Source organism: Barbatula barbatula (genome assembly GCF_947034865.1).
Source record: "Barbatula barbatula genome assembly, chromosome: 23".
Taxonomy (NCBI): domain Eukaryota; kingdom Metazoa; phylum Chordata; class Actinopteri; order Cypriniformes; family Nemacheilidae; genus Barbatula; species Barbatula barbatula.
In genome coordinates this window covers 18,104,559-18,130,944 of record NC_136786.1, presented here as the reverse complement: position 1 = coordinate 18,130,944, position 26,386 = coordinate 18,104,559, and the positions used below count along the sequence as shown (strand labels likewise).

At 39.0% G+C, this 26,386-nt stretch overlaps 2 protein-coding genes across 3 annotated transcripts in view; both read left to right on the top strand.

Annotated features, from left to right (window-relative positions):
- Window positions 1–331, top strand: part of cubn (cubilin (intrinsic factor-cobalamin receptor)) — a gene marked incomplete at its 5' end in the record, with an annotated part of 30,102 nt that extends 29,771 nt beyond the window's left edge. Inside the window, one exon of the mRNA XM_079487938.1 lies at window positions 40–331. Within this exon, the coding sequence (XP_079344064.1) occupies window positions 40–147 (108 nt within the window). The 3' untranslated portion in view covers window positions 148–331. The remainder of the gene's footprint in view (window positions 1–39) is intronic.
- Window positions 332–1,072: 741 nt separating this feature from the next.
- On the top strand, window positions 1,073–24,618 carry rsu1 (Ras suppressor protein 1). Of its 2 annotated transcripts, none has more exons than XM_079487615.1 (9): window positions 1,073–1,347; window positions 2,857–2,968; window positions 3,373–3,423; window positions 6,677–6,797; window positions 8,064–8,182; window positions 9,309–9,391; window positions 10,154–10,268; window positions 12,893–13,025; window positions 23,267–24,618. In XM_079487615.1, exons 1-9 carry the CDS (start codon window positions 1,330–1,332, stop codon window positions 23,367–23,369), a joined length of 855 nt encoding a protein of 284 aa, XP_079343741.1. In that variant the 5' UTR covers window positions 1,073–1,329; the 3' UTR covers window positions 23,370–24,618. The 2 variants fall into 2 exon arrangements, with proteins under 2 accessions (XP_079343741.1, XP_079343742.1); XM_079487616.1 differs by lacking the exon at window positions 1,073–1,347 and adding an exon at window positions 2,482–2,757.
- Window positions 24,619–26,386: the final 1,768 nt, after the last annotated feature.

The window sequence follows — 26,386 nt, the reverse complement described above, 5'->3', positions numbered from 1 at the left end:
ATAATTACAGAACAATGATTTGTTTTTGTTCTTCTGCAGGAGACGAATATTGCTCCTTTTACAGCTTCATCAAATCTTGTGTTCGTGCAGTTTTCTGCCCAGTCTGCTGTTCTTCCATCTGGGTTCAGACTGACCTGGAGCAGCTGAGAGGAGACATACACATATACGCACACACACATTTAACAATCATGTGAACGGACGTTTTCACTGGTGAATCAAAGATAATGTAATATCAACTTCTTTTGTAGATAATTTTTTAAGAATGAGTTTATATATGTATATTTGATGTGTTTTGGGAAAATAAAGAAAATAAAGTTGTGTACTTCCAGTCTGGCTGTCTATACTGTAGATTTCATAACACCATAAGAAAAAAATTTACTTGTAGAGAATCCTTTATTCATCCTTAATCCAGATGCATCACACTTTACTCACCGGACAAAGACAGTATAGCTCAGGGTAAAGATATGAGACACGGATGGTTTGGAGGGAGATAAAGTTGTCTAATACTGATGGACATTAATGAGTCCGTCTGCAGTGGAAAGTGAGAATGTTCTGGCTCTGATAAAGCGAAACCTTTTGTGTAATCATCTTGTTTTCCAGGCTTAGAAAACAACTTAAGCAAAGAAAAAAAAATCTTAATGATAATAACATCTGGTATTAAAGCATTTCTCACGATTTTGACAAACAGTTCATACTTTGCCTTTTATAAGAGGGTCAAAGTTTATGAGAATCATTCTCTGTGTAATAAAAGTTTGGACCTTGTGCATGAAAAGGTCCCGCTGGACCTCAGGACAGTCATAAAAATCTTTGTACACTAAAGTTTCTCAGGCACATTATTGAAGAATACCTCATAAATCACACGTGTTCACTGTGTGTATAAATCATTTATGCATGTCCATGCATAAAAAACACACAACTTCTCGTGCCATTTCTGATTCTGTCCACTTTCTATTTTGGCTTCTGGGTGAGGGTGTTGGTTAAAGATTTTACAACGTAAACAAGCGCTGACCCTGGAATCCAGAACTCCCGCTCTGCAAAGCAAAGTTCAACTATGCTTGAAGCATCTGTTGCCACTCACCAAATATAATCAAGCCTAAAAATAGAGCCACTGTTTTTAAGCTCCCCCATTGAAATGATCAACTCTACAACACCAAGACAGAGAGAAAAAACAAGCCCAAAACAACATACAGTCTGTGGGTGGTCCCACCTGAAACCCATCCAAAGGAGAGGAGACGTGTGGATTTACATCTGTCCTATAGGGTTCTGAGTGCAGGAGGGTGAAACAGAAGACTGCTGTTCATTTGCTGAAACCACTCTGTGTAGACGACTATGTGTTTTTCCTGGAAGGTAAGTTGTTATTGTCACGGCTCTGGGAAGTAGACAACAGCTGCACCTGCTAAGGCATCACTTTTTTAATGGACACCTGAGATATAAAGTATATATATATATATATATATATATATATATTGTATGTGTGTTTTAGAAAAACTTTGAATTCTATGGTGGTAACTTGATGGAATTTTGTGAAGTTTGTCATTCTTAAGAGTGTGCTTCCAAAATGAGATTTCCAAAATGATCTCCCTTTTCCAAACGTTTCAAAAGTCAAGTTTTTTATTGTGCATTCCAATTAATATCAAACTGCAGTTGTTTTGAGTTGATTCAAGCCATAATAAATAAAAAATTCAGCTAACTAACACAATAAAAACATAATAAACATTTTATTTCTCTCAACAGGTAGTAGTTTAGTTTTTGTTGAAACTAGTAACTTTGTATTAGCACCTATCGTACTATTGATCCTGTATGACATATCGCTTATTGATCCCTGAATTCTTTGTAAGTTGCTTTGGATAAAAGTAAATGTAAATAAAAAAACATGATTTTTGTCTCATTTTGAAACCAAACTCTTCATTTTAACCTGATGCACAGAATGACACATTATAAATAATATTTACTTTACAAATTCTGAATGTTTATGAAAAGGTTAGAACGAAAATTATGAAAAAGATCAAGTAAATGAAGAAAGGATTTAAAAATACAGAAACTCCTCAAATGAAAAATAAGTAACTTATATACGTGCCAGTATCTACATTACGTTTAGTCATTTAGCAGACGCTTTTATCCAAAGCGACTTACAAAGAGTTCGGGGAGCAATAAGCAATAATAATAGAGCAATAATACAATAGGTGCTACTACAAAGCTACTAGTTTAAAAGATTATGATTCAATCTATCATAGCTATAATATGACAAATATGATTTACAAGTATAGGCTATATAATTGATCGTTCCAACAAAAAGTTATTATTTTTTAAAGGCGTATTACTTTGTCTTACAGAAAAGTGTGAGCTCCGTGTGATAATATGCAGAAACAGAGGTGGTATTTACAGAACCGCTTCCATAGAAATAGAAAAAGCGGAGCACAAGTTCCACGCGCGTCTCTTTCTGTCGTGTTACAAAGTAACACGCTGGTTTGTTCCATCGGTGAAAGTGAAGCGGTCTTCGATGGACAGATTCGTCTCTTTTATCATCGACGCTGAAGCCGATTGGGCAGCGAACCCGACGTCTTTTCCTCTCTTCTCTTCGTGCCCCGGAAATACCCTTTTATGGAAAGAACTCGCAGACTTTTAGACATACTAGCAACTTCCGGTTGGGTGTGAGCGACTGTGTTGCTCCTAAAATATCAGTTTTTCTTCCCCGAGGGTGTAAATTGTACATTAGTGTTCTCGAATACCGGCGTCCGTTCGGTTCAGTTAAGTTAGGTAAATACCGAGCGGACGCTTTTTCCTGTTCGTCATGATTTGAATCGTTACGTTTTTACTCTCTGCTCGTATTCGACTGTCGTTTCTGTTTTCCTGTAGAAAATGTCCAAGTCCCTGAAGAAGATAGTGGAGGAGAGTCGGGAGAAGAATGTGCCGGAGGTGGATATGTGTGACCGGGGAATATCAAACCTGCTGGATATTCCTGGACTTTGTGAGTCTGCTGGATTGAATCTGTTACAGTTAAAGTAACTTTAAATGTTGCTTCTTATGTTCACGTTAATAAATCATAAATGCTGAAAAGTAAAAACATCCATCATCCCAAAGCCTTTAACGGTTATAATGTGTATTGCACAGGAATAAGACCCTAACACACAACATAAAGGCATTTTGTAATTGTTTTAATGGTAAACAGTCGAAGGTTCAAAATGGTATTGTAATCAAAACTTATTTGTGTCATTTTTCTACATGGCCGTGTGTGTAATGTATCTGATTTGTTTACACTATACATTTCTGGTTCTTGTTGCCCTTATTGTCATGTTTACATGATGGGAGTAGGAGATGACATCATCACTATGACGTTCTACTGTAAACCTAAAAACGTATTTTGTTTTGTAGTCGGCTTGTCCAACATAACCCAACTGGTCCTGAGCCACAACAAGTTGACTGGTAAGTCCTCATCTCAAGAAAAGAGTTTTAGACATCTTTCCGTTTCTGTTATAGATCTAATAGATGTTTATTTTATATACATACATTTACGTTGTGTAGATGACATGGTAATGTCCAAGTGCGACAACAGTGTCTGTTAATGTGCCGGCTTGTATATCAACTAAAATGATTTCAAACCATATTTTCCTGATGTTCATTTTGTTATTTCCAATGTAGTTTTAAGGACCTAATATTCATTCAGCGTAATATTTCTAATTGATCTAAACTATCCATTACACGCTTTCACTGGGAAGTTGCTGTCGTTCAAAGTGTCACGCAAAACCAAAGCCATTCAATTTATTATGATTAAATATGATACAATCACAATCGTAGCTGCAAAGGCTGTGTTATATATGACGGTTGTGTGCATTTGTTAGAATGAAAAAAACAAAACACTGGTCTTGCTATCCATTATGTAGTTTTGATTTTTGTATTTGAAGTATAATGAAAAAATAACTTTTAAGGTCAGGTTTAATGCAGGTTTTAATATAGATTTGACTGTAGGTCTTGTTATCTCCACTAGAGGGCTGTGTTGTCTTTGTGGATCCATTTAATTTTAGGTTCTGCTTGGTTTAAGAACAAAAGCATGTTGCATGCATTCTGTCAAATTCTTTTTAATTCCTCACATCAACCTTTACGTTTAAAGATAAAAAAATGTGTGCATTTTGGGAGGAAAAGGAAAAGGCGAGTAAATTTGTCAGTTGTGTTTGAATCCCAAAATGGAGATTTTTTTCACCAGCCCGCTTTATTTTTGAGTCTACAGTAATCGCTGCTAGCAATGTTCAGTCTCATCTGATTTGTACAGCAAGCGTTTGGTTGGGGATTTGTTTGTTTATGCAGAGATCCTGTTTCTAATCTCCATAAAGATCAGAGTGATAATGCACATTTCTCTCAGCTATGGTCTTTAGTAATGATCAAAGCCTTTTAATACGATTTGTACGAAGAGTTCAAGATGAACAGACGATTTACTCCATTATGGCTGTCGACGCTTGTCTCTAGATTCTAGCTACTTAATTTTGGAGAAAAGCAAATGCAGTCATGCCTAAAAGTGTGAGACCACAGATGAAAATGATTCTTCAAATGATGTTATTATAACTTAAACAATGAAGAGTTTGGTTGCAAAATGAGATTACTCCGTTTATAACATTTAAATTGTGAATTCCAGTTAATAACAATCAAACTGCAGTTGGTTTGTTTAGATTTAAGCCATAATAACTTTAAAATACAGCACAATAAAACTCAATAAAGACATGATAACATAATAAAAAAATGTAGTTATCTCATTTTGGAATCAAGATTAATTGAATTGAAATTGAATAATGAACATTCATTTCAGAATTTCTTGGAAGTTGTTTTTCTTAATTTCTTTGTAAAGGCTTTTATTAATTTAGGTCAATCCTTCAATATTCTCATTATTTACAGGTTACTAAACAACCAACGTTTATTAATATGGTCTCAGACTTTAGGTCCCACTATATATACTTGGACATATGTAGGGTCATTTTTTTCATTTTCTTCATTTGTATATTCCACACAGCTTTGCATTTCCTTCTTTTCCTTTCCGAGTTTCCGTTCTCTGCCACACTCCTCTCTCTCTTCCTGCTGGCTTAAAGAGCAAAGACAGGGATTCTGCCATCTTTTGAACTTTTCAGGGTAGTCAGGAATTACAGTGACATTTGGAACCCTTTCATTAGCGCTTCTTGAGTAAAGCAGCGCTGCTGTTCGGCCCGGTCAGGCAGTAGATCAGGTAATGAGGGAGTGAGAGGAGCTCCTGGCAAAGACTCAAACCTCTCTGTCCTATTAAACCTTTCCTGCTTGCTATAGAGTCGCCACCGTTGCCAAACACACACACACATAAACTTAAAATGTGCACAGCTTCATATGGATGTCGGTCTGATGTAAATCTTGTAGTGTTTTAAAAGCTCGGATGATGATAGAGAGTACATGTCGAGTTGAAGGATGTGTCTTAAGGTTGGGAAAGGCAGTGGTGTGTCATTTGGAGAGGTGTTTGGGGCTCAGTTGCATGACCCTGATACGGGTGTAAAGTTAAGTGTTTTTCAGTCTCTTGGTACATTTTCATTTTTGTTGAGACATGGGAAACGAATTGTATGTTTCATGCATCTCTAATGGAGGGACAGGTTATAGGACGGATGCAAAAACTGGGATTAGGACTGGCCGACTAAAATATGCTCTGTATTATTCTGTTACGCATAAGGTTAGTTTGGATGTTTAAAACTGATTTTCAGCTATCGGCGGGTTATGTTTTATAAATTGCATTTACTTGAGAAACAATCTTTGCTTAGAAGCGTTACCATTATAATAAATTGCACTTGGGTTCAAGGGATAGTTTACCCAAAAATTACACCCTAAAATTATTTCATCATTTATTCATCCTCGTGTCATTTCAAACCTGTATGTCTTCCTTTATTCTGCAGAACACGAAAGAAGATATTTCGAAGAACGTTGTTAACCAAACTGCCCACTGACTTCCATTGTATGAACACAAAACCAAACATTTGAAATCTGAAAAAAATGCATATTCTAAACGACGCATGGGCGAATAAATGACGACTCCGTATTTATTTTTGGGTAAACTAAATATAGTACGCACAAAAAATAAAACGCTGTTTAATAAACATTAAATTGCCTTTGACATGCTTAAAAAAGCTTTTCCCATGTGAATCGCTTGTGTGACGGCCGAATCATTTGTTCCACGTGTGTTTGTGCGCAGGCTGGCTGAGGCTGATCTCTCTGGAGGTATTCATGTCATGCTGTTTGTGTAAACCTCTCCCGCCTCCCTTCCTCCGTAATGAGGGGCCATTGATCAGCCAGTAATCGGATAGAGCTCCTGTTCTGCCCATCGATCTCTGTCGGCTGCAGAAGGGGGCAGAATGGCCTTGTGGGAAGGGAGGGGGGATACTGATCTGTTATGCTAAGGCCTCCATCATTAAAATGTCAAATGTATCGCTGGGGGAGTGACCCATAATTGAGCCATCAAAGACCGAGCGTCTGTTCGCTGACTCTGATAATTAGCCATTAAACCTCGACAGGTCACCTGAAAGCCTTGGGTGACTGCGGGCTAGACGTCATCGCTCGTTCAACCTGCGTTCGGGAATACTGTTTACAGACAATTGAAATGCTGTGACTGATGTGAGATTGATGGCATGCGCAGAAGTTTCTGAAGTGCTGATTCTCTCTCTCTCTCTTTTTTCAGGGGTGTCTCCCAACATTGCAGACCTCAAGAACTTGGAGGTGTTGAACATGTTCAATAACCAAATTGATGAACTTCCAACTCAAATTAGTAGCCTTCAGAAGCTTAAACATCTAAACCTTGGGTTAGTTTTTTTTGTCTCTTCTTGTTCTCATCTCTTTTCACCCCATGTGTTTTCACCTCTTTCATGTCCCCTTCTTCTCCCGAAAGTTTTGCATTGGTTTTATTGGCGTACATTTCCCTTTCGTGAATCAAGCAGATGCTTTTGTCCAAAATGACAAGGTATACATTTTTCGTCAGTTCCCTGGGAATCGAACCCACAGCTTTTGCGTTGCTGACACAATGTTCTACCAGTTGAGCTCCAAAACCATTTCTGATGTGTTTCTAGACAGAAGACTTGAGAAGAAAAGTGTTATTTTGTTCATCTGTCTCCATCTTTGGTTATCTGGTCGACCCCCATGATCCGAACGGCACCTGAACACCCCCCAAATCCTGAGGGCTCTCCTCGTCCAAAGGGTGGAGCCTCCGCAATGTCACGCGGGATTAAAGCGGTGCACAATCTGCCCTGCGTCTGACACTGCACATTTCTATCGATTGGCTGTCAAACGCAGCATTTCTACACATAATCTGGCAAACATAAGCCGGTCGGTTGTATTCTCAGCCTGGGTTCCCGACTCAAGCATGCGTGTGTGTTTATGCGCATACAAGTGTGTCGGCTTCCTGGCTTCCTGATCTCATTTGTCAAAACAATTCCTCTTCTCGTGTAATTGCTTCACAAACATGTGGTGGATTCAATTTGGTTGTTTCTTTTAAATCTTGTTGTTAAAGTTTTGGGTCTCCTTCACTTCTCAGCCTGTGTTCTTTCAAGTATTGTAGCCAAAAATGAATATTTTACCACTCCAGGGTGAATACGATTTTCCAAGTTATAAACACCATATTTTTGGATACAGATAAACATGGATCTACTTTGCACAAAGTCCAGCTGAAGTGCATGAAGTCAATAAAGTAAAAGGGGGATATGATTGAAAATTATCTAAAATGTAAATGTTTTAATTTTAAATATCATTCAAATTATTATGCTAGTAATAATGAAAATATAGCTTATAATAAACCAGAAGTAATACCAATAAAACACTTTCCTTTACTGCTCTCATACTTTTAAAGCTCAATATATTTAACTTAATGTTTAAAGGTGTGAGTACATTTGTTAAACTCTGTGATTTGTATTAAGTATGTTCAATGTTTGACCGCGTTTGCTCGGATGATTCTGTCCTCGATGAATTTTCAATGGGTGCCCCCTCGTCGGGAAAAAAAAGACTTTTATTAGGGTCTGTATTGTGTGTGTTTCAAGCTTATGGTTAAAATAGTTGTTATTTGAATGTGTGTGTAGGATGAACAGGTTGAGCACACTTCCGAGGGGGTTCGGGTCTCTTCCATCATTGGAGGTTCTGGATCTAACATACAACAACTTGAACGAGTCCTCGCTACCTGGAAACTTCTTTTACCTCAGTGAGTCAACTTTACAAACACTTTTTCAGCACTAAACATACACTATTAAAAATAAAGGTTCATCACAATGCCATAAATGAAGTGTCTAAATATTTCCATAAAAACATTTAACATCCGAAGACACTTGCAGTTTCACAAAAGATTCCTTGTGGCAAAAAAAGGTTCTTCAGATTATCATAAAGTAGGAAAGAGATGTTTCTTTAAAGAACCAAAAATGCTTCTTCTATGGCACCGCTGTGCAGATCCTTTTAAGCTATAGCTGAAGAATTGAAATCTTATGAAGATGTTTAGAGTTTGAGTCGTGCTAGTCATTTACAAATAGCATCTAAAATATGAATGTATATTTCTATCAATTTGTGATTGGTCTCTCTTCCTATTTAAGTAGGTGTTTCTTGCATTGCATTTTTGACCAGACCAACACAAGACATCTTACTAGCAATATGCAAAACATCATCGTCGTAATATTCATAAGTCCAATCAGCTGATCCCGTCTGAGAATGCTAATGATCAGTAATTTTAATGGCCTCATAATGAAAGCACCATTTTAACATTCATCAAGGTCTCTAGGCACATACATATCCCAAACCTCCATTTATCACGGCTGTCATATTGTCTTTGATATTGACTTCTGAAGCAGGGTGAAATTGATATGATTTATAAATGAGATGCCAATTACTATGGACCAATCAGAGCATCGGGTGTAGATAAAGTGGGTGTGACCTATTTTGTGATTTATACACGCAACGCATATCTTTGTCTTAAGGGACATGAGAAAGAAGTTACGTTTTTCCACATTTGTAAGCATTTTTTTAATGGAAGTGTATCCGTTGATGACACCAATAATGAAAAGAGACAACGGCAATTTGAGTGTGTTTAAAAAGTTATACTATCAATATTCCAAAACAAATACCTTTCTCAGATTGTAAAAAGTATTGTTTCTTGTATAATTGCTTATCGTGTGCCCATTGTGCCATTGACATCATGTGATGTATGTGTTATTTGTTGTTTATTCGTTGATAGTTTGTGTGTGTGAACAAGATCGTGCTGTATCAATCAGAGATGACCGTCTCTATTGATCGGTTGTTTCAATTCTCCAGCTTCTAACACACACACTCTCTCATTTCAGCCACCCTGCGTGCGCTCTATCTCAGCGACAACGATTTTGAGATTTTGCCCCCAGACATCAGCAAGCTGGCCAAGCTACAGATAGTGAGTAATTTATCTAAATTCCCTCTGAAATCAATTGCTTTTGTGCCGACGCTCTGTGCCGTGTGTGTTGGATTTATTCTCTGCGCCGTGTGTTCTTGATCAGACACGGTGAGAGGTGATTTACAGGCTGATCTTCACTTGTGTGCTCGCTCAGATCAGACACAGGAATGCAGTTGATAAATCAAATTGAAAAATTAAAATAACTTTGTGCAAAATGTTTATTTACTATACAGATGCACCAGTTTGGACATTTTTACCAATATTGATTTAACTGTATGCTGTTACGGATTTATTTTCTTTGCGTACCTTAACTTTTGACCATTTCATTTATTAATGGCATACTTTCTTCACTTACTCACACTCGAGTTGACTCCCATCTTAGGGCAAATTACTTTATCGTTTCTTGTTCTGTTAAATACGAAAGAAGATCATTTGAAGAATGTAGGACCGTAAACAGTTCTGGGGCACTTTTGACCCCCGTTGCACTACGGGAGTCAATGGGGGGCAAAATCTGTCTGCTTATAAGCATTCTTCCAAATATCTTTCTCCGTGTTCAACATAACAAAGAAATGTACACAGATTTGGAACAACTCAAAGATGAGTAAATAATGACCGAATTTTCATTTCGTTTATTCATCAAGATTGATTGGATCATGGAAAGTGGGCCTAGTTTTTCTCTCCTAACCAATTTATTTGGTCAATGAAAAGCACAAGATACGATGAATAAGGGAATGTTCTTAAATTCCTTCTCTCTGTTCTTAGTTGAGTCTTAGGGACAATGACCTCATCTCTATGCCCAAAGAGATCGGAGATCTGGCACAGCTAAAGGAACTTCATATTCAAGGGAACAGACTCACCGTGCTGCCTCCTGAACTTGGTACGTCATTAAATTATGTTAATATACGATATATCTATATGCACAATGTGATTTACACAAGACGTGTTCCTGGGGCCACCAAAAGACACAGACGTGTTTTACCATGAATCTCACACCAGACAGCTGTAGCCGTACCATGCACTCTGATTGGCTGTGCATATGTCGTCATCTCTCCGAATGGCTGGAAGCTCACATGGGAGTACAAACTTCACTGACCCCTACAGTGCTGCTGCTGGGGTCAACCTGGGTCAAACTGCTCTCTGCCTGATTGCATTCAGTCTGGGGAAACCTTCCCACACACGCACACACACACACACACACACACACACACACACACACACAGAGACAGGTACAGACTGCTTATCTGACAGAGTTTTTTTCCGGTCTTCCTCCGTCCTAACATTGCCATCTATGATGCATTTGTATCGCTGATCTTAAGTGTCATCTAAACATGTGAAATGTATATGTGCTCCACAGCTCTAGCAGTACAGAGATCATTTGATGTCCGTTTAGGGTGTACACAAAATATTGATGTCTGTTTTGTTTCAGGCGTAACCCATATCCCACATGAAACGAAACTGTAGTATATTAAAGTATTAACTACAGTTAACTGTAGTATTCCAAGTGTTTTTAACTTAATAACATTATCTTAATAATATGAATTTACCATAGTAAATATTAAAGTATACTACAGTATTCCACAGTTTATCAATTGGCTTAAGTACTAACGTATAGGAATATTATAAATATGTAATTACTATAATACTACAGTTTACTACAGAATAGTAAAGTATACTAAAGTATTTACTACAGTTTATCAATTTATTGTTGTTAAAACTACACAATGCTATACTATACATGAACAAAGTGGAGTAATTGCTATGATATACTACAATTTACTAAAGCTTATTATAATAAATACTAAAGTATTAACTACAGTTTACCATCTTTTCTGTAGATAAAACTACATTAACGAATTGTCGTAATTACTATAATACACTTCTGTATACAACAATATTTCACAGCGTACTGTAATATAGAAAAGTATCACATATCTATGAAATATATTTTTTCATAAAATTAGTTTTTATTTAAAAAATCAGTTATATTTTTCATTGACAGATTTATGACGATTTTATTAGTTTACATACAGATGGTTCAATTAAAACTTGAATGTTGTCAATTCTTTATCAAAATATCACATATTACTGAAATTAGTTAATGTTTTGGGAAAAACTGTCATTTTGAGTATCAGTTTCATATTCTAAATTGTTTACAAATACCGCGTTACAACCATAATCGCGAACCAAGTATCACAACTGAAGGGGTAGCTGAGCGCATTGTTACACCCCTAATATTTACTACAGTTTATCAATATACCATAAGTTAATATATACTAAAGAGTTTCGTACCATTAACTATGTTAACTATAATATTATGTAATGTGTTATATACAAAAGTGTAGTACAGTATCTTTTCATGTGGGACTGTAATCGCATGGCAACACCCTAGCAACCACACATCATTATCTTGGTAACCAAGGTGACACCGCTCACATTTATACAGGTTTTTAGAAACACAATGTCATTTAATGTTGTTTATGGTGTTGTGGGTGTGTGTATCTGTGTGAATGCTCTGGTCAGCAGGTCTTTGTCCTGTGCTCTCTGTAGGGGAGGGTGCAGCTTGTTAGGACCCCTCTGTCATGTCCCTGTAATCCCACTCCACAGACCAGCCTTGTTAAAACTACTGCTGGGTATGTGTGTGTGTAAGAGAGAGAGCGAGAGAGAAGAGAGCCCTGCTAACAAGAAGCAACCAAGCGCACATGCCAAGAGCAGGGAAGGTAAAGAAAGAGGGGAAAAAATGAGGGAGAGCGGGACGACGACATATAGACAGTCTTTGCTAGTCTGAGCATCTCTTGTGTAAAGCTGATGTTTAAAACTGATAGGGAATTCAAAGATGAAGAGGGTGTAAATTGAAGCTGGGCATTGATATTTGAAATAGTGTTACAGATAGATCTGTACGATAAATGAAGGGCTGAATTGCACTTATGGTGGTGTGGTGACGTGTTATTGTGTGCGGAGGTTCAGGTTTAATTTAAACTCTGTGACAGTTCGCTTAACACTTGATAATCGGAAGCAATTTAATAAGCCCCCATGTGAGCTTAGATGCGGCACATTAACACTTTGACCTGAAAGGCTTCATCTGTTCAGTATGAACTCTTCTACTGTCTCACATGAGCTGGTTTCATCTCTCTAGACTCATCAGGTCTCGTCTCTTTTCCAAATGATCACTTTTCTCTTCTCCTTTGAAATTTTCCTGTAATATATTATATTATATTCTTTCTTCTCATTTTCATTCTCATCTATTCACTTCACTTATCTTGTTTTTCTTTCTCTTGTCTTGCCTATTTACTATCGTCTTGTCACTTCTCTTATTGTTCTTTATCTTGCTTCTCTTCTCATTCCCCATTCCCCATTGCTCATTCCTCATCTCTCATCTCTCATCTTTGTTTTGTTCTCTCACCTTGTCTCTAGTCTCTTATCTCCTTTCTTCTCTTCTTTCATCTTGTCTCTTCTCTTCCTCTTCATTGTGACTCTCTAATCCCCGTCTCTTTCTCTCTGTAGGTAACCTGGACCTGACGGGCCCAAAGCAGGTGTTTAAAGCTGAGAATAACCCCTGGGTGACTCCTATAGCAGACCAGTTCCAGCTTGGCATCTCCCATGTGTTTGAATACATCCGCTCAGAGACCTACAAGTAGTAAGTGATCTCTTCGTCTCTCTGTGCTTTTTAATGTTTACGGTAAACCAATACACACCGTTTAGATGTGTTTATGCAAAGTGTGGAGGTTTGTTCCTTTTTATGAGAGTTATCTTATCCAAATGATGGTTTTAAAGCCCAGTGTTGGTTGGATCGTTGGCCCTCCGGCATCGGTGCGTATCACAAACACAGCGTTCAAAGCCCATCACACAAACTACTGCACGTCTGCCTCCGTGTGTCCAAATTCTTCAACGGCAGCATTAGTCACTGAAGAATCATTGGGTGCTCAGGGCTGTTCAGGTGATGTACTGCCCAACCTCCAGTAGCGTCCATCTTTGCAGCAGCCCTGGGCCAGCGGGCGGTCCTGCTCACCTCTCATGATGGATCAGATACTACAACTTTTGACTGTAAAACACGAGCACTCAGTGTCCACCAGATGAAATTATCGTCACATCAACAGTACAAATTTAATTGAGACAAGAGTCTCTGTGTCTTTTACTGAAATGTTCAGCTAAATACGAGGTATAAATTTAGTCTCTCTATACAGGGCAGTTTTATTGTGGCACATATTTTTCTGGAACAACCCTTAGGACGGTGATGAAAGAGAGGAAAGGTGCAGTTCTTTTATTATTTCAGGATCTAATGCATAATCAAACTAATTAAAATGAAAGCTGCGGGCGATACCCTGAAAGTCTTGTCGCTCGGATGTTCCCATCATGCAAGCACGCTCTCTTTATCCCTCTCTTTCTACTTTTATACTACAAAAAATAAATCATTTGTTTGCATTAGTTTTTGCAACAGGTTTAAACAATAGCATCACCGCTGTTTGCTCCCCATAAACTTTGCAGGATTTTTTTATGTGACGATATGCGGTATAATAGTATTATGTTATTATTAAATGTTAAATATTTTTGTATGTAGCATAAAGGTTCTCTTCTCAGGGTACAGTACACTTCCTTCTTTAAAACACAAAAGATCTTTGATCAATTTCTAAATTTCCTAAATCAGGATATATTTACTTAAGATTTACAAGTAGGCTATCTTAAGTGATTTTTCTTCTTATCTCATTTTTCTTTAAGTAAATGTATCTTGATTTGAGAATATTTAGACATTAAGACATTTAGTGTTTGCAGTAAAGATTTAGCCACTATTTACACCATTTTCACTATTTCGCCATCTCAAACCCAACAGAAACCATATCGAAACCCTTTTTTGACCCGGCAAAGGAAGTTTCCGGACTAATTGTAGCATACGTTTCACAGCCCTGTTCCACTTACCAATCCCCCGAACAGGAGAAGCAAATCCCCCCTCCATTTGATAATTTAGCTGCTTGCTGTGCCGCTGTCTGGAGAGGACCGTCATAACCCACTTACCGGAACTGATCTTCCCCTACAGGCACAGCCAGAACCACCGCGCATCTCTGTGTGTGCTGACACCGTGACTGTGTGTGCGCTGCGTAATAAGCAGATACCGCTGTTTGAAATACTTTTAACGGTTTTGTGAATCATGCCGATTGAACGTTGTCGCTTCTGATAACGAAACAAAATTCTTCCTGCCACTTTGTATTGAATTACAGTCCGCCAGATTTGAAGGTTGCGTCGCCAATAGCTGAGGTTGCAGATTCTGTTTGATAAATGGCCATTTTGTGTTAATCGATGCCGTCGAGGTCTGTCATAAATTTTACGTCATGTGGTCGTCAAAACCGTTGCGCACGGTACAGTTTTCAGTCAGATATCTGAGTCTAAGCAGTTCTGACCGTCATTGATCTTTCTCTAGTTGTCTTTTGTATTGGTGATGGGTAGATGTCGCCTTATGGAGAGTTGCTTCAAAGGTTTTGAGGAAGAGGTTTCTGAGCCTGTTCCGGACTCAATCCTGTTTAAACTTGGTGTTAGGGTTTTGTTCAATGTCAAGCTCATCCAAAACAATCAAATAACTGCGAACTTGGCTTGAAACATTGCGTCTGTGCACAAATTTGAGTGTAATTGGGAAAATACTAAGCGATGTATACAGTCGTTCTATTTATCTAGAAATTGAGATTTTTACATCAACTGAAAGCTGAATAGTTAAGCTTTTTATTGATATATGGGTTGTTAAGATGGGACAATATCTGGTGGAGATACAAGAGTGTAAAACTGCAAAAAAATCTAAATATTGAGAAAATCGCCTTTGAAGTTGTTAATCCGAGGCACTGTAGCAGGCCATCCACTCAAAAAAATAAGGTTTTATATATTTTGGGTTGAAAATTTACAAAACATCTTTATGGAACATGTTCTTTACTTAATATCCTAATGATTTTTGGCATAAAAGAGAAATCTATAATTTTGACCCACACAATGTACTTTTGGCTTTTACTAAAAATGTTCCCGTGCTACTTAAGACTGGTTTTGTGATCCAGGGTCACAATTTAACTTTTATTATTTCCCCCGGACTTTAAGACCAAGCACATGCATTATTAGGCCAATCTGAATATTGTTTTTTTAATATTTGCGGTATTGTTAAGTGAGTCGCTCAGTAATACTTGTTTCTTCTCTACTTGTTTATGTGCCTGTGAAAGTGTGTGTTTGTGTGGAAGTGAAGCAGGCTGTCTCACGTAAGACAAGTGTTAACGGCGTGTAATTCTCAGTCGGTGTGTGTCCACGGTTCAACAGTTTCATTCTCACCTGCCTAAATGTCCTTCATTCTTTGAAATCACAAGATTCGCACTTTCTCTCTCTCTCTCGCTGTCTTTCTGTATCTATCACCCCAACCAGTTCTCACCCCTGATGGACATTTTCTCATCTAAGATCACTGTTGTGGTATTTCAAGACAGTCACATTATAAACTTTTGCAATTAATGTACAGACTCCATTCAAACTTTGAATGGATCATTTCCGTTTCAGGTGTGCTGTTTTTGTAAACTACACTTGAAAGGTGTTTTGTTAAATGTTGCTTTACTTGTAATATCCTGCTACGCACCGATATACATGCACATGTGGAAATGGCCGAGATTCACTAGGGTGATTCTAGTTTTATTTTTAAACCACAGATATGAGGGCTATTAAAATGTTTTGTAAAACACTGAATCTGTGGCTGTATTTATACATTGTTCTGTTGGTTTGAGCATCCCATTCGGCAGTGGTTTCTTAATCGTTGATAACATGGAATTTGTTGTTTTTATATTGAATCCAGAACATGGACGTCTCGATCTCACAGAACAAACTACGCTGTCTTTAGTTTAAAATTAAAACAATAGTTTTCCCCTTCCTCTCTCTTCCAGCAGTAGGTTCTGTTGTATCATTGATGCACCGCCGGAGAAGGAGGGCGGGCGGGCGGGCGGGCGGGCGGTTGAGCCCGTCATGCATATTTCATGTGCCGGCTTGTTAACCTGACAGAGGGATCTTATATCTGACTGACAGCGTTGGGGAGAGCCTTCGTGCTCATAATGCATTAACATATCGTAACGCCGCCTCCTCTCCATCTTTTATTCATCTTCGACTCTAAATGCTTGTTGGCCGCCGTAGAACCGCAGCTCTTCTCTTCACGGCTGTCCAGCGCTGACGGAAAAAACAACTGCAATTAACTTACCCAGCGGCTCACACGCTGACATGCCAACACGCACACGCGCGCATGCTGGAAGTCCTGGATCTATCCGCGCTTAGACATGCATCAGCGGGAAGGAAGGATGACAGATTAATGTTGCGTGTTTCAGTGTGTGTATGTCTGCTGGGGTCAGAGGTTGTTTGCCTGTGGCTCTGATGATTTACTTACAGAGTGAGTGAGGGCAGAACAGCGCTGCCAGTGTGATGTAAATGCGACGGATTTGTTAGCATAACAGGATTAAAGTTTATTAGATGATTTCCGCTCAGAAACACTCCTGAGATGGTCTGATTATGAGCGCTACTGTTGGTACAATCCGTTAAACCGCTTTAATTTCTATTTAGTCTCACAAACACACAGTGAATAATTTGGTTGAAGTATGCCAAAGTTAGGGTTCGTGCAAACTGTTTTGCGCATATTGGATGTTACTTGGAAAACACTATTTTTATGTTAACACAATTTCGTATCTATTCTTTAACAGTCATTATAAACCCGTTTCACTTTCGTTCTACTGCAGAACACAAAAGAAGATATTTTGAAGAAGGTTGGTAACCAAAAAACACTGGCTCCCATTGACATCCATTGCATGGAAACCAAACTACCGAGACATTACTTTAAATATCTTCTGTTGACCGAGCGTTAAGACTTCTGTAAAGGAACTGACACCCCATTTCCCATAATGCCCCTAATTCTGTAGTCGTGGAGCTTAAAGGGGGGACAGTAGTCCGCAGGTGCCCACCTGTCTTATCACATCGGGCGGGCTGTCTATTTCTTGTTTGTGATTTCTAAATTTTAAATGATAGGGATCCTTAACTGGGTTGGTTTATTGACTTTTATATTATTTCAAAATTAAATTTGGTTTATTGATCGAACGAGTCTCTGCATTTCAGACAGATCAGATGATCTGTAGTATTTCTGCTCCTTTAGGTTTTCAAATGAGCTGAACTGCTTTCCTTCCATTAGCCACATAAGGATATATAAGGAGTAAATGTTGGCAGTTTTAATTTTATGGTGAACTATTCCTTTAAGAGCTCCATGCGTGAGTTTGTAAATTCTGCACTGTTGTTCTGGAGGTTTTAAAGGTTGAGCGGACTTCCATCACTTCTCATTAGTTTGAGCTCGTGGACAGGAACCCCGGCTGAAGTTTATCAATAAAAGGCCATGTTAACAGCCAAAAATCTTGCTTGCCTTCCTCGACTACTGGGTAAGCTATCGACTAACTTGAGTTCGTACAACACGCTTTATAAAACGTTTCGCACACAAAAGTATCTAATGCTTGACCGCCCATGTACAAACACAGGTGTCCCTGCATCATTCATTTTATTAAGGGTTGTATGTGGTAGAAAAGCCTGCTGGGATTGGCTGGAGTTCGGTCACTCCTGCGGTTCCTCTTGGTAATAATGGGAGCATCGAGGGAGAGATCAGTTATGAGTCTCTCTGCCCGTTTGCAATCCGTCTTCATTATTGTCATTTACTCTCATTTAGCCGGTGCATGGATTTCCGTTCGTCCTGTCAGCGCAGATAGCGTTTTATAGCGAGCGCAGTGATCGCGTATTTATGCTGAAAGGAGTTTATCTGGGGGCTTAAACGTTGATAGTTAAATATACGAGAAGTGATTTGCCAGTGAGAAAGTATGCTTCTTCTCCTGCTTTCTTTTAGTACATGCACATCATTCCAAACTAAAGCTCCCTTAATACACTTGCACATTTTATTGCCATCTCTTTGCCCAAATTCTCTTTTCTGTGACCGCCTACATTAGTTTAACTGTTGTTGTTAATAATCATGATATGAACAGATACATTTCGGATTTAGTTTTAAAGGTGCATTGTATGACATTTAGCAGCATCTATTGGTGAGGACTCACAGCACTCCTCCCTTTCAAAGCACAACAGTGGCTGACACAAGACTAAGATGTCATCAAGTGTTTGCTTATTTGCTGAAGGAAATAACGTGTTTACGTAACGTGTTTTGTCTGTTTAGAAACAACATGTAAGGGGACCCGCGGTTTATGTAGATAAAAAAGCTCATTCTAAGGTAATAAAATCGTATGGCTTCATTATGTAAGGTCTTCATACATCTCTTATGTTACATTTCTGTCAAAAGATCCTCCAAAAATGACACATCGGACCTTGAAGGTGTATTTAAAGCTGTAGGTCTAAAGGGACAATTTCAGTGATTATAATTGCTGTTGGTTATGCTTTAGCTAGTTAGCATAGCTTTGGATTTATTTATGAATATAGTTTATTTAGTGTATTAAATACGTAGATAAACAGTAAATGAATGAACCAGATTGAAAATAGGGCTGTCACAATATCATCTTTTTTACATTTGTAGCAACACAAAAGGATTTACGATAAATATATTAACGTGATTCTGGAATGTATCACGATGTAGAAACTGTAATGGCCGGCTTTACTTTAGTTTTGTGTCCTCTTATGTGACCAATAATTCAGTCAATATGTTTATTATATATTATGAGTGTAAGGGGGTGGAGGGAGAGTTTGTAACCTTTGTGGCAAATTTTTTAATGCTAATTTATTTGCAATATTATCATAACACAATATCAATAACACATAGTTTTTAATACAACGGTTATCAACAGTACTGCTATATCGTGACCCTAGTTAGCGTTAAATAATTGTTGCTTTATGCTGCCAAATGATCACATTTGTGTATATGAAAGTAAGTCGAGTATCTAGTGTATTTTAAGAGATTGAGGATCGTATACTTGGTTGGTCTCAGTGTCTTTATTTTCAACCTTCTTGTAATGTAATGGTGGCTTAAACGCACACACACAATTTACCTTTAGCCTCAATGACACATCAATGATCCACAAGTGCCCAACACATTTATTATTAAATCATTCTTTCCTACCTATAACGCACCTCTGCTTTAAAATCCAGAAGTGAAGAAGCGTTTACGCAGGCACGCACACACACGCAACTGGATGGCCTGCCTTTGTTCGACACTGTAGACTGTAACTGAGATTAATTATCCCATGTGGAACTGGAGCGCTCGCTGGAAAAAGACCAGTGTTGGCCGCGTCTGGGAAAACCTTCTGTTGATTTTACTGTCCCAGTCCAGTTTTAATTGGCTCTAAATGATGAGGACGCACGTGAGATAAACCGGTGTGGTTATGTTTGGCCTTTTTATTTCATGTGTTCTGATGTGGTGCTGGTGATATGAATGGACTTTGTAGCTTTTTAGTTTTTTTGTTGAACCGTAAAATACTTTGACTGGCAGAATTTGTTTCTTACGTCTGCTTTAAGGCGAGAGATCATATTATATTAAAACCGCACAGAAATAGCAAGCCGCACCGCTCTAGTCAAATGACTCTGAAATGTTGAACTATTTCCTTATCGGTGCGGTGCAGACGCGACGTGTCACTCTCTGTTTGCGTGCGACTTTGTCTACACTTACGATAACGAACTTGCAAAAGACGCCAAACGTGATTCGCCCCCAAGGGGCCGTTTACACAAGACCGTTTTCAAGTGAAAGCGCTAAACCATTTATGCCATTTGGCTGTCTGTTTACACGGAAACGGCGTTTTAGGGGACTGATAACGCAAACTTTTTTAAACGGGTTTCGAAGTGCAAGTTTTTGAAAACCACGGCATTCTCATTTCCGTGGAAACTCCGAAGTACGCAAGAATGAGAAAACGACATCGTGGGCATGTGTATTAGGTGTGGGGGTGTGGTATGCGCGTGTAGAAGAAATAAATACATCAATGGCGGATTATATGGGGGGTTTTTTTGCGCTAAAAAAAGTGTAGATTTACTACACCAGTGCTATAACCACCAGCGGAGACTACATTTTATCTACAGCAAAATCTTAACACTTATTCACGGCGACGAAGGGTTTTTAAACGGCGCTTTTGGAGGACGAGTAGATGGTGGTACAACTTTGTCATTGTTGATGGCGCAACTTTAGCTTCAATGGAAGGAAACCTTTCAGATCTCCAAACTTTTCGCCATCTTGTTTGTTTCCGTTTTTCACCGCGTAAATGTGGCCTAAGAGATCAGTCTGGTTTTTAGGTAGAATTCTGACGTCATATCTCTGGTTACTTGATAACAGTTGCGTTAGTCTGTCAGGTTCAGATTTTTAGACGTGGTGCTAGATGTGGGAGTTCTTCTTCCTGCCGGTGGGCCGTCAAGCCTTGCGGACACTGACACAAAGAGAAGCGTTTTTGGATTCAGCTCACGGCCCCCCACATATCAGCCTCCTGTAAAACAGCCTAATTTAGCCCTGACACCAGCACAAACATCTACGTGCATCTGTCAACACTGATTCCGTCCACAGGAACACACACACTTCTCTTACATTAATGTATTGGCTGGCTAACACACTCCCAGCAAACTCCTCTGGTGACATGATCAGATCACAAGAATCAAAGACGAACCTTTCGAGCTGCAGCTGGAAGTTTTAATGTCACAGGGTCTTTACTTTGTGGATCATTTGTCATTCAGATGCACTGCATGTGCTTTGTAAATAAGATTAACCCTTTTAAAAATGTTTAAGGACTGAATACTAAAAAGGTTTTATAGTAACCAACACGTTTGCATCCAGCTTGTGACATGATCCCATTTCCACATTAACCCCTTTTATTTGATTTTTACATCATTTTTTATTCACTTAAATGGCCAAAAAGAAACAAAATATAAATTCATTTAAAAATACATATTACAAATATTAAAGGATTATTTTATTAAGATTATTTCAATAAATACGATGACATAAATTAAATGCAACTAAATGTATTAAATAAATTATAATATTAAAATAATGAATAATGAAATTAATCGTTTATTGTGTGTTCGTCTTTAATTGTTTTTAATAATCTACTGTCTTTAATAAAATTAGATCAATTTAGATTATATTTAATATTAAATTAAATTAATTAATTATTTAACTGTTTATCAATTTTTTTATTTTTGCTTTAATTCAATTAGAAATTTCTCTCTCTCTCTCTCTCTCTCTCTCTCTCTCTCTCTCTCTCTCTCTATATATATATATATACTATTCCACGTCATAGTGACATTTTTATGAAAACATAATAATAAATAATAATAATAAATATTATTATTCGTTTTTTATATATAGTTGAATAGATTCCACATCATAAAGTGAATCTTTTTATGAAAACAGTCGCAAAATCTTTTCTTGCAATTCCTTCTTTCTCTTGTACGTTGAATGAATCGTTTCATCTTCTTTTACTGTATCTAGATTAAAAAGCACTGAATTAAACATGAAGAAACCATCACATGCACACACTTTACAGTCAGTGTTATTTCTTCGAAGGCCGTGCACTTTTTGGATGTGACACTAGTTGCGTTTTTTCTCCTCGCATGTGTGAGATGGAAAGCTGTCGTCGAGGTCTCTGATATTTCTGTCCTCGGGGGCCCGAATACTGTCTCCATGCTGGGTTCTTGCTTTTGTGGCTGGCTGGGCAGCTCCGGAGGAACAGAACCCTTCAGGCCCCAAGGGAAGAACCTCAGACAGGACCACACAGACAGAGACGGTCTTAAGAGAGATTGCAGGATACAGAGGAACAAAGATCCGTACTTGCTGTGAAACACACGAAGAGATTTATAAGTGATGTCTTATGAGACAAGCGCTTCGCCCGCCTGTCTAGACGAGATGTACTGTACACATTTCTCTTTAAACACTAATAATGTAAGTACTTGGATAGCTAGGTGCTAATGCTTTTTATTGTGCTTTTGAAACCCAAATTGTGACCTGGTGTAGTGATTTATGATCTGAGCTGCTAAACAAAGGTTGTAGGTTCAAAGCCGTTAAATGGTCATCCGCGCACTATTAGTGTTGCACTTTCGGGTTAATATTTTTTGACATTTGGCGGTCACTTTGAAAGACTAAATCACTGCATGCTTAAGTAAAGAACGTTTAACATATCGATCGACCGCTGCCTTTGCTCAGGTCCTTTGTAAATATTTGATATGAACTTTAGTCGTGAAGCTATGCCGCCTCTTGACATTTCACCGCTCCACAATTAGAATTCAACCTCAAATAGTTTTCTTTAATTACACTCGGGATGGTCATGGGCCCGACATGCTTGGTGCCGAGCCGCCGACCCCGCGATCGCCAGAGCGTTGAACGTCCAATCAGAGATAAGTATTAATGAGGTTAAAAAAAAGCACCAGACTACTGCAGATCACGGCAAAGACTGAAGCTCTGTGCCGAAACCTAATGAGCTCCCTATGTAGGGACCTACATCTCTTTGGAGCACCTATGCTTCGGTCCCATAGGCGACCTGGTCAAATCTGGATCCTGCATAATATACATTGTCACTCCTTCTCTCTCTCGCTCTCTCTCTCGTATTTCTGAACCCGGTCTGAGTCCTGGTGAAATAGAGAGCGACCACTGGACTGGAAATTGCTCGTCCATGTACATGTCTCTCTCGGCTCTGTGCGAAGGGTGGTTGTGGATAATTGTCTCTCTGTGCGGTACACAGCTGTAGCCAAGGGGTGTCGGACAGCACAGAGAGTTCTGTGTCCCAGCGGGTGAGCCGTCAGCGTGTTAGACTGGATTAATCCTCTTTCAGCTGGTTAACACTAAAAATATAACTCCGCCACTCTGTATTCAACGCTTTCTTGATGAAACTACGAGTGGCCAGGTGTGATCACACAGTGTTTGTTTTTGTTTTGCAGCCTTTATGGACGACACATGCAGGCAAACCCGGAGGCGCCAGCGAAGAACGCAGACAAATCCAAGAAGATTAGCCGCAAGCCACTGGCGGCCAAAAACAAGTGAAGATGGCGGAGAGACGATCCGGCCGTCCGTGCTGAAGCTCACTGCATGTGCCTTTCCACATTTTATATTTATTCCGAATATTTGTATTGCATTATTTCAGTGTTATGTTAAACATGTTACCCCTCGTCGTTTCACACTTTAAGGGACAAAATTCTTGCGTTGTTTTTTCACCCTCATGTCAATCAAAACCTGTAAATGACTCTTTTGACCGTGAAACACAAAAGAAGATATTTTGAGAAATGTCTCTAAAGTAAATGGGGTCCAATGTTGTTCAGGTTACCAACGTTCTTCTTTTATGTTCTGCAGAAGAAAGAGTGTCATACAGGTCTGGAATGGCATGAGAGTGAAATAAAGATGAAGAAATATCCTTTCAATAAACCTCAAAATTCATTTATCATCCCTGTCCTGAGTATCAAAGACCACCGGCTGATTTTGCAATATCTCGAAAGCCAATCAAGTGTCCTTTCTAAAAACCAAAGTGCAGATATTAAGTTGCTTTGACGTTAATCGGGTTTCTGAGCATTTCGCTCGGGTCTCTGTTGTCTTTCTAGTAAAGCAGAGGAGGTATTGTTCTTTCCAGCCACCCAAACAAGGAAAGCAGCATTTCTATGTGAATTCAGGGAGGCAGTGACAATGGTTGTGTAAGCGTAGAGGGATTTAACAAGACTTTCGGGGTTTTAGCCGAGTCTGAGCAGGATTGTGTCAGGTCTCGGGGGGGACACTGCTGACTGCTTCCTCTGGCTCTTAATGACAGATATGAATGGCTGCGAGCGTAATTTTCAGATGGTACACGCAGCAGAGACCAGACAGAAACGTCCCGCTGGCCATTTGAGAGAGTCAGCGAGACAGACCACAGAGGGCGATCTCCGTAACGACGGGCCAAAGCCCTAAACACACCAGCCATCGTTTCTGTTGGGATTGGATTCAGGTTAACGTGACGGTGCAACTTTTGCTTACTAACAGTATTGATCAGGATTGTGCTTGAAAACATTTCACAATATATTTTTTGGTATCATGATGCCTATTATGTACACTAACATCTTCTAATTCTGCAATGCATGACTGAATTTGGAGTTATACTTTTTTACGGATGTTTTATTGTATATTTTAAAGGGTCACAAAATGTTTTATTGCAATCACCTTAAAGCTGTAATATTTGAATGTCTTTTATCATGTTCATATGAAGATATGTACTGAATTTTTGACTTTGAAATAAAGTGGACATTTTGTTGCACAATGTTGTATTTACATCTTGCATTTGCTGCCATTAGTTGAAAAAAAACAATTAACACAGAAATTAGCACAGCGCAGGAAAAAACATATACGTTTCAAGATCCTCAAATAATTGTGTTGCTTTATTTTGTTTATTTAGCAAATTACATACGCAGACAACGGCGATTATGGTTTGTAAATGCAAGGCGAAATGGAGGTAACCGGCAAGCGTTTCTTAGAACTCTTGTGTCCTCAATATAAATAAAATCGAAACGAATGCGTTTATATGAGCCTACACTTTTAAAGAAGCCTGAACATATTTTGAAGAATGTTGGTAATGAAACTACATTGGCCCACATTGAAATCCATTGTATGGACACAAAACCACAGAGACATTCCTCAAAATAACTTCTTTTGTGTCAGTGAAGAAAGAGTCACATACAGGTTTTGAACTAGCCCTTTAAATTCGATCAAAGCTTGTAAAAACTTGAAAGATTAAAAATAAAAGCATGTAACATCGTGAACCGTGAGCGCAGTGCTCGGATTAGACTGTGTGATCTGAAAGCGTTGCCGAGGATCATCACATCTAAAACGATCTTCCCATCTGAGTCTTTGTCATGTCAGGAGATCATGGGTTATAGCGCTGACCTTTCAACGCCGTGAGTCAGATGATGTGCCGTGTGTTGGTGTGTTTAAAGAGGGTCCGTGGCGACCCGTGGGATCTCCTGTCTTTCTTTACTAATATTGTGCTCACGTTATTATTACGCCGTGTACCTCGCCCCGTCCTCCTCGTTCACACTCTCTTCTCTAACACACTCAGCAGGCACATCTGTCCGGCGCCCCAATACACTTTCCTTCACCGACACACTCTCACACTCAGCGGGAACAGCTGTCCGTGGCACCACGCACCCAACCTCCTCCATTCCAACCCCGTGTATTCTTCATCCACTTTTAAAACTTTCTCCATTCCATGAGTTTTGGAGAGCGGAGAGGTGTGGTTTCAAAGTTTGCCGTAAACTGTTGGACATTGATTACGAGCCAAAGTCTTCAGGTAATCAATCTCGTGCTGTGCTGTGAAACGCTTCTTTAGATCCCAACCCGAGTTTGTCCCATCATTCTGCCGGTGTCGATAGGAAGTAGGACGTTGAAGTTTAAAAATGACCATGAATGGCGATGGATCACCGTGCATGCCAACACACGTCACCGCCGACAATTACTCACTGACCTTTCGGAAAATCCTTGAATGTCTTTTTCCCTTCTTTGAGTCTTGTAGCGACTTTGCTTGGCTTGATTACTTTTTTTGTTTGTTTAGTCCGTGTTATCACCCTGTTTAAAACGATTTCTCGTAGCGTACTCTCTATGCCGCTCGTACCCTGAAGGGCATTACGGCCCTCGCTACCCGAGGTCATTGATTTTTCCAGCTTGATTTATGGGGTGGGGGTAAACTCCACTGGAGAGCAGGTCCCATGCCGACCGATGAAACAGCCTAGCTGTTGAACCCAGACTTTCATCAAGCACCCAAGGTAAGTGGTATGGATAGGTGGCCATTTTGTTGAATCAAAACAACCGAGGATCCTAGTCAGGTACATGCCGATGTTTTTGCCGTCCAATGAGATCCAATGACAACAAAGCACTTAGAGCCGACCAGTAATGGTCACGAACGAAAGAACCTGTTGAATGTAGAAGAGATGCTTCTAAACCGCTGTGCAGCAGGGAGAGGTCGATTCCTGGATAGTTAAATGAAGGATTTGTTCTTGCGGCCTGTAATGGCATCACATCACTGGCAGGTCTATACTATTGGCATG

What these genes read in the sequence shown, in the direction of transcription:
- rsu1 (XM_079487615.1), top strand. An exon ending in GAGCCACAACAAGTTGACTG is followed by an intron (nt 3,424 to 6,676) that starts GTAAGTCCTCAT and finishes CTCTTTTTTCAG; the next exon opens with GGGTGTCTCCCAACATTGCA. An exon ending in CTTAAACATCTAAACCTTGG is followed by an intron (nt 6,798 to 8,063) that starts GTTAGTTTTTTT and finishes ATGTGTGTGTAG; the next exon opens with GATGAACAGGTTGAGCACAC.